General features: G+C 45.1%; 2 protein-coding genes across 5 annotated transcripts in view; both read right to left on the bottom strand.

Moving 5' to 3' along the window:
• The window catches only part of LOC136673810 (synaptic vesicle glycoprotein 2B-like), a 46,121-nt gene extending 36,943 nt beyond the window's left edge, over nt 1-9,178 (bottom strand). For both annotated transcript variants that reach the window (XR_010795963.1, XM_066649544.1), the window contains exon 1: nt 9,101-9,178. The gene's annotated coding sequence lies outside the window, so the exon portion shown is untranslated. The remainder of the gene's footprint in view (nt 1-9,100) is intronic.
• Nucleotides 9,179-12,385: 3,207 nt separating this feature from the next.
• Nucleotides 12,386-14,428, bottom strand: part of LOC136673449 (zinc finger C3H1 domain-containing protein) — a 37,105-nt gene continuing 35,062 nt past the window's right edge. For all 3 annotated transcript variants that reach the window (XM_066648919.1, XM_066648920.1, XM_066648922.1), the window contains 3 exons: nt 14,015-14,054; nt 13,600-13,662; nt 12,386-13,396 (listed from right to left, as the gene is read on the bottom strand). In XM_066648919.1, the coding sequence (XP_066505016.1) occupies nt 13,256-13,396; nt 13,600-13,662; nt 14,015-14,054 (244 nt within the window). In that variant the 3' untranslated portion in view covers nt 12,386-13,255. The remainder of the gene's footprint in view (nt 13,397-13,599; nt 13,663-14,014; nt 14,055-14,428) is intronic.

The following is a 14,428-nucleotide window of genomic DNA, read 5'->3' as shown; positions in this document are numbered from 1 at the left end:
AGGATTAATAGCGACCAGTGGGCGGAGGCCGTGATGAGATTTAAATCATACACTCCATCTCTTCATCATCTGCTCTCTACCTCCGTCATCATCCTCAACACAACATAATCACACCTACTTTTCCCGTCTCTGACCCTGTAATCCCACCCCTCCCTGGCCCCCCACGTCCCCATGAAGTGTGTAATTATTTTTCTTTGTACAACATACAGCGAAATGTGTCTCCCACATTTTACCCATCTGTAGCAGTGAATGGACACACACACACACACACACACACTAGTGCACTAGGGGCGGTTAACACACACCCAGAGCAGGGGGCACTCATCCTTGGCGCCGGGGAGCAGTTGTAGGTTCAGCACCTTGCTCAAAGGCCCCTCAGCCATGGATTGAAAAGGAGGACAGTGCTGTTCCTTAACTCCCACTGCCCCCAGTTTTCCTGCTGCTCGCGGGAATCAAACCAACAACCTTTCAGCCCTCAGCCCTCTGCTCAAACCATTAGGCCTCTGCGCAGAGGTCAGTGCCGACCCAAAGTGGTCCATGGAAGGATACACTGTGTATAAAGCTCTGAGTGTGTGTCCTCTCCATGTGCTGCTCTGCAGTCGGTTTGCTCTGGAAACCGCTCTAATGTGTTTACGAAGCCCCAGTGTCTGTAAATGGGTAAAAAAACAAAGTGTCTGGGTCCGGTGCTAGGCTTTCTCTCTCTCTGCTCACGGCAGAGAAACGCCATCTGGAGGTTTTTAGACAACGGAGAGACTCCAAACGCTGAAAAGCACCAACCGAGATGAGGATGCTCTATTCCCGCTCCATAGGGGGGTAACACTGACTTATTTCTGCTGTTACAGTTACATTACTTAAGGTGGAACTGACTCTAAATTCAGGAGAGCGCTAACTGCATGAAAGTAAACACAGAGCAAAAGCGCTACAAAACTAAACAGCTCGAGTTACACATGAGTTTCTGTGGGAATTCAAACAGTGAATAAACACTTACAGATGAGTTACACTTCAGCCGCATACAAACAACAGTTGTTATTCTCCTCAAAAACATCGTTCCACCTTAAAAGTCATACACTTGCCCTTTAAAGCAACGCTAGGTAATATTTTTATCTTAAAATTGCAGCTTCAAAATCATTGTGATGCTCCAGTGAACTGTAACTGAGAGAAAGATCCTCTGTCGTTGTTACTCCGTGCTCAGCCCTGCAGAAACTGCACTGTGTAACTTTTTGAAGGAGGGTAGGAGGGACTGGTGGCTTTGAGCCAAGCCAATCTATTCAAGCTGTGCCAGGCTGCACGTTAAGATCCATGGGCTTCAGTGCTCTAAGAAGCACTCAGCGAGAGCGCTTAATTTTCTAAAAAGTCTCTCAGAAGAAAAGCTCAGCTGGGCCTTGTTGGTGCTACATCAGCACGGCCGTATTTCCAGACTGATTAAAACCCTCGCTGGCACGGCCCGGACAATTCCCAACCCACAGTCTCCGAACGCAGCAGGCAGCGCTCCATTACCACGACAGAATTTCATTAGAGTCCGATATTTCCATCAAGTGTGTGTCCTCCATTCAACGCCACAGCACTCTGACTAATCAATCAATCAATTAATCAATCAATCAATCAATCAATCAATCCCCATTGTGACTCCAGTGTAGATATGACAACAAGGGAATGTCATTCTTTCTCTTGATGTGCTACGATTCGTTCTTCCCACAGTTAGGACTGAATTAGGAAAACAGCTTTTACGTTTTCTGCAACAACTACAAAACAAACTGAAGATTAAAAAATACTGCAGCACTGAAGGGTTTTAAGGCTGTGGTGAAGTCAGAGTTCAGAATATCTTTGTAATTTTATAGGTAAAATGCTCTTTGGTACCACTTTAGAGTAAAGCCCAGTTTATAGTCTGCAGACGGCAGGCTGTGATTGGTCAGTAGAGGGAGGGACATTGTTGAAGTTGAACTGAAGAAGTACAGGAACATGAGCTCCTTTCCTCCACACACAGAGACACATTCACAGACAGAGACCTCCTCAGACACGGGGTGGATGTCAGGGAAGAATGGAAAAAAAAAAAGTACAGAAGTCTCAGAAAGAAATTTTTTAAAATTGCAATGAGAAAAAGGATCAAGCGGAAAAACAAGCCGCTTTGTATTTGTCTCTTTCCTGGCGCCTCATGTAAACTCTGCTCTGTTTCAAACAGCACCCTCCTCCAAAAAGAGTGCACTTTATAAAAGTAATTCTACTGCACCACTACATTATGTACTACAGTGTAGAGGAAGATGTTTGAGATTCAGCCTCTAGTGGTGAGGAGGTGTAACTGCAGAGTGACGCAGACACCAACACAGAAAAATATAACCTTTATAAGCGCAGTCTTATTTTAAAATGGTACCTACATAGATGTTTCAGTTCATTTTTCAATTATACACTACATATCTGAGGTGCATTAAATGATAATCAGACCCAGAATCAGATTCAATACCAATTCAATTTATGAATCAATGACAATCAGATTCAGAATCTGTACCAAACTCAGTGTACATATCATTATAAGAATCAGAATAAAAGTTAGGACAAGATTCAGGACCAGAACCTGTGTATGAATAAATATTCATTCATTCATTCATTCATTCATTATCTGTAACCGCTTATCCAGTTCAGGGTCGCGGATGAATAAATATCATAATCAGATTCAGACTCAGGACTAGATTCAGTATCAGAAACAGTATATAAATCCACATGAGAATCAGATTCAACGTTAGAACCAGATTCAGGACCAGAATTAGTGCACAAATCAGTATGTGAAAGAGAGTCAAAATCAGTACCAGTTTGAGGATCAGAACCCATACTTAAATCCACATGAGAATCAGATTTAGAATTAGAACCAGATTCATTACCAGAATTAGAATCAGATTCAGAGTGCATTCAGTTCCAGAATCAGTAAAGAAATCAATATCAGAATCAATGCCACGGTAAGCACAAGAGAAAAAGACTACAATAAGTATCTCAATCAGTATCAGATTCAGAATCAGTCCCAGAAACAGTATCAGATTCAGAATCAGTCCCAGAAACAGTTTCAGATTCAGAATCAGTCCCAAAAACAGTGTCAGATTCAGGATCAGTCCCAGAAACAGTTTCAGATTCAGAATCAGTCCCAAAAACAGTGTCAGATTCAGAATCAGTCCCAGAAAGAGTATCAGATTCAGAATCAGTCCCAAAAACAGTGTCAGATTCAGAATCAGTCCCAGAAACAGTATCAGATTCAGAATCAGTCCCAAAAACAGTATCAGATTCAGAATCAGTCCCAGAAACAGTTTCATATTCAGAATCAGTCCCAAAAACAGTATCAGATTCAGAATCAGTCCCAGAAACAGTTTCATATTCAGAATCAGTCCCAAAAACAGTATCAGATTCAGAATCAGTCCCAGAAACAGTTTCAGATTCAGAATCAGTTCCAGAAACAGTATCAGATTCAGAATCAGTCCCAGAAACAGTTTCAGATTCAGAATCAGTTCCAGAAACAGTTTCAGATTCAGGATCAGTCCCAGAAAGAGTATCAGATTCAGAATCAGTCCCAGAAACAGTGTCAGATTCAGAATCAGTCCCAGAAACAGTTTCAGATTCAGAATCAGTCCCAGAAACAGTATCAGATTCAGAATCAGTCCCAGAAACAGTTTCAGATTCAGAATCAGTTCCAGAAACAGTATCAGAATCAGAATCAGTCCCAGAAACAGTATCAGATTCGGAATCAGTCCCAGAAACAGTATCAGATTCGGAATCAGTCCCAGAAACAGTATCAGATTCAGAATCAGTCCCAGAAACAGTGTCAGATTCAGAATCAGTCCCAGAAACAGTGTCAGATTCAGAATCAGTCCCAGAAACAGTATCAGATTCAGAATCAGTCCCAGAAACAGTATCAGATTCAGAATCAGTCCCAGAAACAGTTTCAGATTCAGAATCAGTCTTAGAAACAGTTTCAGATTCAGAATCAATCCCAGAAACACTTTCAGATTCAGAATCAGTCTTAGAAACAGTTTCAGATTCAGAATCAGTCCCAGAAACAGTTTCAGATTCAGAATCAGTCCCAGAAACAGTTTCAGATTCAGAATCAGTCCCAGAAACAGTTTCAGATTCAGAATCAGTCCCAGAAACAGTATCAGATTCAGAATCAGTCCCAGAAACAGTGTCAGATTCAGAATCAGTCCCAGAAACAGTATCAGATTCAGAATCAGTCCCAGAAACAGTATCAGATTCAGAATCAGTCCCAGAAACAGTATCAGATTCGGAATCAGTCCCAGAAACAGTATCAGATTCAGAATCAGTCCCAGAAACAGTATCAGATTCAGAATCAGACCCAGAAACAGTGTCAAATTCAGAATCAGTCCCAGAAACAGTGTCAGATTCAGAATCAGTCCCAGAAACAGTGTCAGATTCAGAATCAGTCCCAGAAACAGTATCAGATTCAGAATCAGTCCCAGAAACAGTATCAGATTCAGAATCAGTCCCAGAAACAGTTTCAGATTCAGAATCAGTTCCAGAAACAGTATCAGATTCAGAATCAGTCCCAGAAACAGTATCAGATTCAGAATCAGTCCCAGAAACAGTTTCAGATTCAGAATCAGTTCCAGAAACAGTATCAGATTCAGAATCAGTCCCAGAAACAGTATCAGATTCGGAATCAGTCCCAGAAACAGTATCAGATTCAGAATCAGTCCCAGAAACAGTTTCAGATTCAGAATCAGTCCCAGAAACAGTTTCAGATTCAGAATCAGTCCCAGAAACAGTATCAGATTCAGAATCAGTCTTAGAAACAGTTTCAGATTCAGAATCAGTCCCAGAAACAGTTTCAGATTAAGAATCAGTCTCAGAAACAGTTTCAGATTCAGAATCAGTATCAGATTCAGAATCAGTCCCAGAAACAGTGTCAAATTCAGAATCAGTCCCAGAAACAGTGTCAGATTCAGAATCAGTCCCAGAAACAGTGTCAGATTCAGAATCAGTCCCAGAAACAGTATCAGATTCAGAATCAGTCCCAGAAACAGTATCAGATTCAGAATCAGTCCCAGAAACAGTTTCAGATTCAGAATCAGTTCCAGAAACAGTATCAGATTCAGAATCAGTCCCAGAAACAGTATCAGATTCAGAATCAGTCCCAGAAACAGTTTCAGATTCAGAATCAGTTCCAGAAACAGTATCAGATTCAGAATCAGTCCCAGAAACAGTATCAGATTCGGAATCAGTCCCAGAAACAGTATCAGATTCAGAATCAGTCCCAGAAACAGTTTCAGATTCAGAATCAGTCCCAGAAACAGTTTCAGATTCAGAATCAGTCCCAGAAACAGTATCAGATTCAGAATCAGTCTTAGAAACAGTTTCAGATTCAGAATCAGTCCCAGAAACAGTTTCAGATTAAGAATCAGTCTCAGAAACAGTTTCAGATTCAGAATCAGTATCAGATTCAGAATCAGTCCCAAAATAGCATTTTTATCAGAATCAGTTTCAGTGCCACAGTAAGTACCATTATAATCAGACACAGAATAATGTGTAAAATCCTGTGCCAATCCATTAGAGCTTCACATAGGGCCCACCCCACTCTCCCAAACATCCAGTTATCACCCACTGCTCCTGCACCTACCCATTGTTACCTACTGAGGTCGCTATGTCCATTTATCCACGGCCTGTATTAGTGTCAGAATCCATGGTCAAATCACTAGAAAGATAAATATCAGACTCAGTTCAAAACATAATACCAGTATCAGACTCAGTATCAGCCTCAGTGACGGTGTGTGTGTGTGTGTGTGTGTGTGTGTGTGTGTGTGTGTGTGTGTGTGTGTCAGTATCAGACCCTGGGCTGTGCTTGGTGCAGTTCTGAGGCGGCTGTGAGTGATGTTTAGTCCCTCAGTGTAGAACAGATATTACTGCGGCATTGTTTGGATAAGTGTATTCATCCCCCAACACACACACACACACAATCCAAAAGCCCAAAGAGGCACCAGATGTGTGTGTATGTGTGGGTGTGTTATCTTTTGACTCTTTGATCAGCAGAATGAAAGCATGAACACTGAACAAACACACAAACACACACACACACACACACACACACACACACACACACACACACACACACACACACACACAGCATCTAATATCTTGTGTCCAGACAAACGGGTGACGCCCTTCAGTTTCAGAGTGGAGTTACTGTTTATTTATCGCTGCTGAGATGAACCCGTTCACTCCACCTACCCGTGTGTGTTTTTGGACTGTATGAGGAAACCCACGCAGACACAGGGAGAACACATCACACTCCTCACAGACAGTCACCTGGAGGAAACCCACGCAGACACAGGGAGAACACACCACACTCCTCACAGACAGTCACCCGGAGGAAACACACGCAGACACAGGGAGAACACACCACACTCCTCACAGACAGTCACCCGGAGGAAACCCACGCAGACACAGGGAGAACACATCACACTCCTCACAGACAGTCACCCGGAGGAAACCCACGCAGACACAGAGAGAACACACCACACTCCTCACAGACAGTCACCTGGAGGAAACCCACGCAGACACAGGGAGAACACACCACACTCCACACAGACAGTCACCCGGAGGAAACCCATGCAGACACAGAGAGAACACACCACACTCCTCACAGACAGTCACCCGGAGGAAACCCACACAGACACAGGGAGAACACACCACACTCCTCACAGACAGTCACCCGGAGGAACTGACAGTAATTACAGCGTGTGTCTTGGGAAAACAACATAATTAATATGTTAATTCCTGATATATTCATACATTGGTATATGCATTAGTGAACGCTGAGTAAATTACTCTTACAGTTATTCATGACTTATTCATTTGTTCCTGCTTAATGCTTCATTATTTCCTAATGAGTTAATGCTTTAATTACTGTCTGTTCACGTGCCGTAACGACTCTTTATCAGAAACACAGTTTTGTTTTAATGCACCATGTTTTTCTCTGAAAACCTCAATGTCATGTCTGTGGTCACGGCGGTTCTCGGGCTGTCATAATGAAAAAGGGCATGGTGTGTGTAGTGCGTTTAACTACAACCACGCTGCTCCCAGCACATATTTCGTCAACATCAATTTCCTGAAAACATAACTTTTAAAAACATAGGACAGTAAAATAAATAAAGAAGTGTATGTTGTGGGGTGTCTATCCCCTGAGGAAATTTAAAAATATATATCTCCACTTTCTCCCAGACAACAGTGAGATCATTTGGAAAGAAAAAAGAGATTCTAACGAGACTCCCACTGTTCAAATGTGTTTCGTGGGATAAAGACCTCAGTGATTTCAGTCAGAATTGAGGTCTCAGTAAAGCCGCCTGTGCTCAGATTTGCCAGGGTTTTATTCTTCACAGAGAAAAACACCAGAAACTGAGACATGACACAGGCCCAAGAGACGTATCAGGACATAGAGGGAAACACACTGACCTGACAGACCGGATAGACTCGACTGTTCGACTAGCGAGTCGAGTAGGGACTAAACCGTGGCGTGTAAACCTTGCAGAGCGCTGATTGTCCAGAGAGAGTCGTCACTCTACGCCACGCAACGCAGACGACCAGCACCAACTCTCCATCTGTAAAATCTCCAGCTGCAGCAGAGATCACGTTTGTTTTTATCCGACTCACGACGGCAGCTCGTAAAATGACGCCGTGGTCTTTTGAAGAGGTTCAAACGCTCCTTGGATCGGTGGCCGACGAAAGAATCCAGCGAGAGCTGGACGCTGCAACAAGGAAGGAACAAATTCTACTGATCTGTCTGAACTGATGACGGAGCTGTGTTCAGTCCCAAACAACAACAACACGCCGATACACCATGAGTAAACACCGCTTAACGTTACCACCGCCGTTGTTGTGGTCTCCAAAGACCACTGTTCCCCTTAGAGACGGGGTTAGAGACGACACCAGATACATTTCAGGGGGGAGCTGTGGGAATGGAAAACCAGCCAGGGAGTAGAGTCAGTATCATGCAGGGGAAAAGAACCATAATGTCCTAGGTGGGCTCCTTGGGTGACTGTCTGTGAGGAGTGTGGTGTGTTCTCCCTATGTCTGTGTGGGTTTCCTCCGGGTGACTGTCTGTGAGGAGTGTGGTGTGTTCTCTCTGTGTCTGTGTGGGTTTCCTCCGGGTGCTCCGGTTTCCTCCCACTCTCCAAAAACACACATTGGTAGGCGGATTGGAGACTCAAAAGTGTCCGTAGGCGTGAGTGTGTGAATGAATGTGTGAGTGTGTGTCGCCCTGTGAAGGACTGGCGCCCCTTCCAGGGTGTGTTCCTGCCTTGCGCCCAGTGATTCTGGGTACAGGATAAGGGCCCCTGAACTGGATAAGGGTTACAGATAATGAATGAATGAATGAATAATGCTCATCCATTGTCTGTAACTCTTATCCAGTTCAGGGCGGTGGTGGGTCCGGAGACTACCCGGAATCACTGGGCGCAAGGCTGAATAAATATTATGAAATATAAAAATATGAACTAGAAAAAATATTATTTTAATAATTTAAAGCATTACTGTCATAGAATCACTGTCAGAAGCAGCATTACACAGCAGTGGATTTAGGATCAGAATCTGAATTTAAATCTGAATCAGAGCTAAAGGAGCAGGAGAATTAAAATCTTTCAAAAATTTTAACAAAAATCTAATGCTTTAACAGAAGGTGTTTCCATCAGAGGGCTCTGATCCGGTTCTCTTTCAACACTCACACTCAGTTAAATGGAATGCAGCATGACCCACGTTAAAGCGTGTTCCATACATTTACTGCAGATATGTTCCATACATATTTCCACCAGAGAGGGCGCTAACTCGCCAGATTTACAGAATGCAGTTTAAAGCTCTGGAGTGAAGTTGTAGCCTGCGCTACAGGTGAGCGTCTCTTTATTAAGTCAGTCGTAACAAAGATAACCACAACCTCACGTGTGCCGCACGACTACAGTAAACTCACACGCCAAATAATCAGAGCCTGCTCTCTACTGCGGCATGGTGGACACCGGAGGAACCTTCACCTGCAGTGCGTCACGTGCCACACGCTCTGAGAACTCACCCAGGACAACACCAACTCCACCCGAATCAGGGAGAAAGAAAACATCCTTACCTCGATCTCCAGATCCCTCCCTGAAGCACCGGGCTCTTTTTCTTTGGCGCTGGAGGGTCCTGCTCCAACAGAGTGATGCAGAGAGGGTAGGGGGGTACGGGGGGAAGAGAGAGAAAGTGATGGAGAGTGGGAAGACAAAGAGAGAAGGAGAGAGAGAGAGAGAGATAAAGGGAGAGGGGGAGTGATACAGAGAGAAAGAGAGGGAGATACAGAGAGAGAGAGAGATACAGGGAGAGGGGGGAAGAGGTACAGAGAGAGAGAGAGAGAGAGAGAGAGAGAGAGTTTCCTGATGCAGTCTGTACGAGGTGTGAATGTTAAACAGTGAAAGGCCTGTCCTTATCTCTCCGATTTTCTCGGCAGTCTGCGAAGTGAGAGTGTGAGGGATTCTCTGGTGTGGAACCTGAGACAGAACCCCTACACCTCCTAAGTTCCTCTCGTTATCTAGAACGTCTCAGAACACACACAGTGACCCCAGCCCTGGCAGTGTGAGGAGACTGAGCTTCCTCTGAGACGTGTGGAAACATTCTGTTTCTTTTCAAACTGCAGCAAACACAGCACCACAGCTCAACACTCTAACTCTCCTCTGTCAGCGGCGTCTTTAGAAGAGCCAGTGTTACAGTGACAGGCAGCTACTTAACAAACAAACACACAGTAAACAACTTGTTCAAGGAACATGAACCCATTCACCAACACTATGTCATACAATACTCCCACCGTACACACCACACACCCACTGCATTAAAAACAACCACGTGTCGTGGTGGTGGTGTGTTAGTGTGTGTTGTGCTGGTGTAGAGTGGATCAGACACAGCAGTGCTGCTGGAGTTTTTAAACCCCTCAGTGTCTGGACCGAGAACAGTCCACCGACCAAAAACATCCAGCCGACAGCGTCCTGTGTCACTGATGAAGGACTAGAGGACGAGCGACACACACTGTGCAGCGACAGATGAGCTACTGTCTCTGACTCTACATCTACAAGGTGGACCAACGAGGGAGGAGTGTCTCACAGAGTGGACACAGGGTTTGTAAACTCCAGCAGCACTGCTGTGTCTGATCCACTCTACACCAGCACAACACACACTAACACACCACCACCACGTCAGTGTCACTGCAGCACTGAGAATAATCCACCACCACATCACACCTGCTCTGTGGGGGTCGGGCAGGGGGAGAAGTATATAATGAAGCATGCAGAGCAACAGATGAACTCCAGTCTGTAACTGAGTGATGCTGTGTGGTCAGTGGAGGTGTTTCTCTCCTGTTGATCAGTGAGAGAACAACTCACTGAGGCCACTTCCGGAGTCTACCCAGAATCACTGGGCGCGAGGGAGGAACACACCCAGTAGGGGGCGCCAGTCCTTCACAGGGCGACACACTCACTTCTGTCTCCAGTCCACCCACCAACGTGTGTTTCTGGAGCGTGGGAGGGAACCGGAGTAAAGGGTCACACAGCATCTCAATAAAGCAATAATGAGAAGACTGTTGTAATTGTGGGTTTGCATTTTATATTCATCTCTAGAATCTCCTCTGTAAAGTGGTGCAAAGGGCCTTCCACAGAGAGGTTTATTTAACAATGCTGTTACGCCCCCTAGTGTTCAGAAACTGTGTTTATAAAGGACCTGCATTCATCCAAGATGGAAGACTTGCCTTTTCCTGTAGAATATATTTAACTCTAAACAAAAACGGACTCACACACAGAAAGAACCAATCCTGTCTCTCACAGCCTCAGGGGCTCGCCTCTGGTCACTGTCCGTGAGGTTTTCTCCCACAGTCCAAAGTAACTGTCCACAGGTGTGTGTGTGTGTGTGTAAGAGAGAGAGAGAGAGTGTGTGTGTGTGTGTGTGTGTGTGTGTGAGAGAGAGAGAGAGAGAGAGAGAGAGAGAGAGAGAGAGAGAGAGTGTGAGAGAGCGAGAGAGAGAGAGAGAGAGAGAGAGAGAGTGTGAGAGAGCGAGAGAGAGAGAGAGAGAGAGAGTGTGTGTGTGAGAGCGAGAGAGAGAGAGAGAGAGAGAGAGAGTGTGTGTGTGTGTGTGTGTGTGTGTGTGAGAGTGTGTGTGAGAGAGAGAGTGTGTGTGTGTGAGTGAGACTGGGTGAGTGTGACTAGCCTTGTCCTCCAGCAGTGGTTTATTACACTGTTCACAATCGTGTTTTTTAATAAAACCGCAGCAGCCATTTGTTCTGAGATTAGATCTCTCCTCTAGATCAGACTGGAGAGGTTTTAAAGTGAAGAGTCACTCAGGGTTTGCTCTGGAAACCGCTCTAATGTGTTTACGAAGCCCCAGTGTCTGTAAATGGGTAAAAAAACAAAGTGTCTGGATCCGGTGCTAGGCTTTCTCTCTCTCTGCTCACGGCAGAGAAACGCCATCTGGAGGTTTTTAGACAACGGAGAGACTCCAAACGCTGAAAAGCACCAACCGAGATGAGGATGTTGCTCTATTCCTGCTCCATAGGGGGGTCACACTGACTTATTTTTGCTGTTACAGTTACATTACTTAAGGTGGAACTGACTCTAAATTCAGGAGAGCGCTGACTGCATGAAAGTAAACACAGAGGGAAAGTGCTACAAAACTAAACAGCTCGAGTTACACATGAGTTTCTGTGGGAATTCAAACAGTTAATAAACACTTACAGATGAGTTACACTTCAGACAGTCGTTTCTTTTTATCTCGCCTCAAACACACCGTCCCATCTCTTAAAAGACATAGAGCGTCCGAATGTAAACAAACCAGAGAACATATGTCCCTGTCATTGTAGCCATTGCCTTTGAACTTTGATTAATTTCTTTAAATGAAGATCAAGGCCTGGGTCATAAACAAGACAAATGAGGTCTGTCTGTGATCCTGAAAGTGAAATTGTACTTTTATGGTCACTGTGAATAGAACAAAATCTGACCTCTGCATTTAACCCTTTTGTACCAGGGAACACACTCTACTCTAGTGATTAGGGGCAGTGAACACACACACACAGACACACACACACACAGTGCGGCAGTGAGCATTTTGGGGTTTAAAGTGCCTTGCTCAGAGGTTCCTGCCTGGTGTGAGCAATGAACCAGAGACCTTCCCAAACCTGCTGTGACTATTAGTCCACGGCTGCCCCTCTGTGGAGTCTAAGGTAGAAGTTAAAAGAGAAGACTGCCCTCTTTCATACTAAGATTTCAATATGAGATTTCTTTTTGTTGTACAGTGTTTTACACACACACACACACACACACACACACACACACACAGAGAGACAAAAATAAACCCACAATAAATGAAAACGCCCACAAGCAGATGTTTAGTTACAAAATAATTTAATAGAAACATTTTTCAATTACAAAATAAAACAGAGTCAGTTAATTCCTGTTTGTTCCTGAATACTGTCATCAGCGGAGAGAGGGACTTCTCAAAAGGAAAATAAAATAGAAACAGTTTTCCACATAAAACAGACGACCTGTTTCTGACCTCTCCTGGACCCGGACCGACCCGGCGTCTCTCAGTCTCTGTAGCAGTCTTCAAAATAGAAAAATAAACGCGGACACTGATGGGGTCAGTACAATACTTCCGGCAGCCACTTGAATCCTGGGCAACACAACTTCCCTCGCATTAAAGCCCTTATTTAACCAAACCATCTCCGAATTCAGAGTCAGTGCTGGTTCTGATCCACCAGACGTTTACAGCGAGAAACAGAGAGAAAACGAACACTGAACCAAGCCCTCATAAAAAAAAACACTGTTACCTCCGCCCCGAGAGAAGCAGAACTACAACCCAACAGAGAGAAAACACACCACAGAGAGTAAAAGGAAGGAGTGAAAGAGCAGCAGCTGTTTAGAGCAGCTCCATACTTACGTAGAGGACGGCACGGTGGACAGAGCGCCCCACTGTGGCCGAGCGGAGCACATATCCCTCGGTAGACGCACAGACGGACGTCTCCCTTTTCCCCTTTTACTTCCCCTCTAGCGTCTCAGTTCGAGCCTCCTGCTCTAAATGCTGCAGCGGCGTGACGGGGTGGAAGGGGGAGGGGCAGGAGTGTGGAGGGGGCGGGGTTTAGGGTTAAGGTGTGTGCTGGGGCAGGGTTTAAGGTACAGGTAAGTGAGGGGGAGGTGTTCTGGGAGCAGGGTGTGTGTGTAGGGGGGCAGGGTTTGGGTATGTGGGTGTGTCTGCAGACTGAAGGGCCTCACGGATCCACCTGAGCGTCTGAGGAGGCGGGGCCTAATCTGAGCGGCTCATTAAGACTCACGCCAACATCCTGGCACTTGGACACCAGCTTCTTCAGTGAATCGGCTTTAGCCCCACCGGCAGCTTCAAACAGCAGCCACTGCAACCATAACACACACACACACACACACACACACGTGAGACAGGTTCACTGCTGTAGGCTGATGCAGTTACAACGCTACAGACCCGTTTAGCTCAGGTTTAGACTGAACTCCCTCAAACACCCACCTCTTGTCTTTGTCATAGGTTTAAACTAAATTTAAAACTGCTTGTGTGTTTGTTAAAGTTAAAGACTTTAATTACATCTTTCCACAGAGCAGCACAGAGGGGCAGTTTCTGAAGAGCTTGCTGATACAGTCTCTGCACCTGAATAACAACACACACACACACACACACACACACACACACACACAGCAACAGACACACACGGACAGCAGCGTGAGACATCTCAGATGTTTCTATGATGTTTTTCCACCTGCTGAATAAGAACAAGCAAACTGAGCAAAGCCTGCAGAGAAACCAGGATCGAGAGCGAGAGAGAGAGAGAGAGAGAGAGAGAAGGAGGACGAGGTGCAGAGGCAGAAACACAACTTGGCTCATAACGGCAGAACACTCTCTGAAAGAGAACAGGATCCATTATAAACAGAACCACAGATTAACAACATTTCATTTAAAAAAATACAGAAGAGCTGCATCAGCATCGTTTCCCTTCACTCACCTCGACTCGTCCCTTCTGCTCCTTCTGAACCGCAATCGCTCTGGCAAGAGACACAGCGAGACATCAGTCACAGCCATTCACACCACCATCCAATCACAGACAGCCATTCACACCACCATCCAATCACAGAAAGCCATTCACACCACCATCCAATCACACACCATCATCCAATCACAGACAGCCATTCACACCACCATCCAATCACAGACAGCCATTCACACCACCATCCAATCACAGACAGCCATTCACACCACCATCCAATCACAGAAAGCCATTCACACCACCATCCAATCACACACCATCATCCAATCACAGACAGCCATTCACACCACCATCCAATCACACACAGCCATTCACACCACCACTATCCAATCACACACAGCCATTCACACCACCACTATCCAATCACACACA

The sequence above is a fragment of the Hoplias malabaricus genome, chromosome 17 (assembly GCF_029633855.1).
Source record: "Hoplias malabaricus isolate fHopMal1 chromosome 17, fHopMal1.hap1, whole genome shotgun sequence".
Lineage (NCBI taxonomy): Eukaryota > Metazoa > Chordata > Actinopteri > Characiformes > Erythrinidae > Hoplias > Hoplias malabaricus.
The sequence above is the reverse complement of the archived record's forward strand: the minus strand, read 5'-3'. Positions and strand labels throughout refer to the sequence as shown.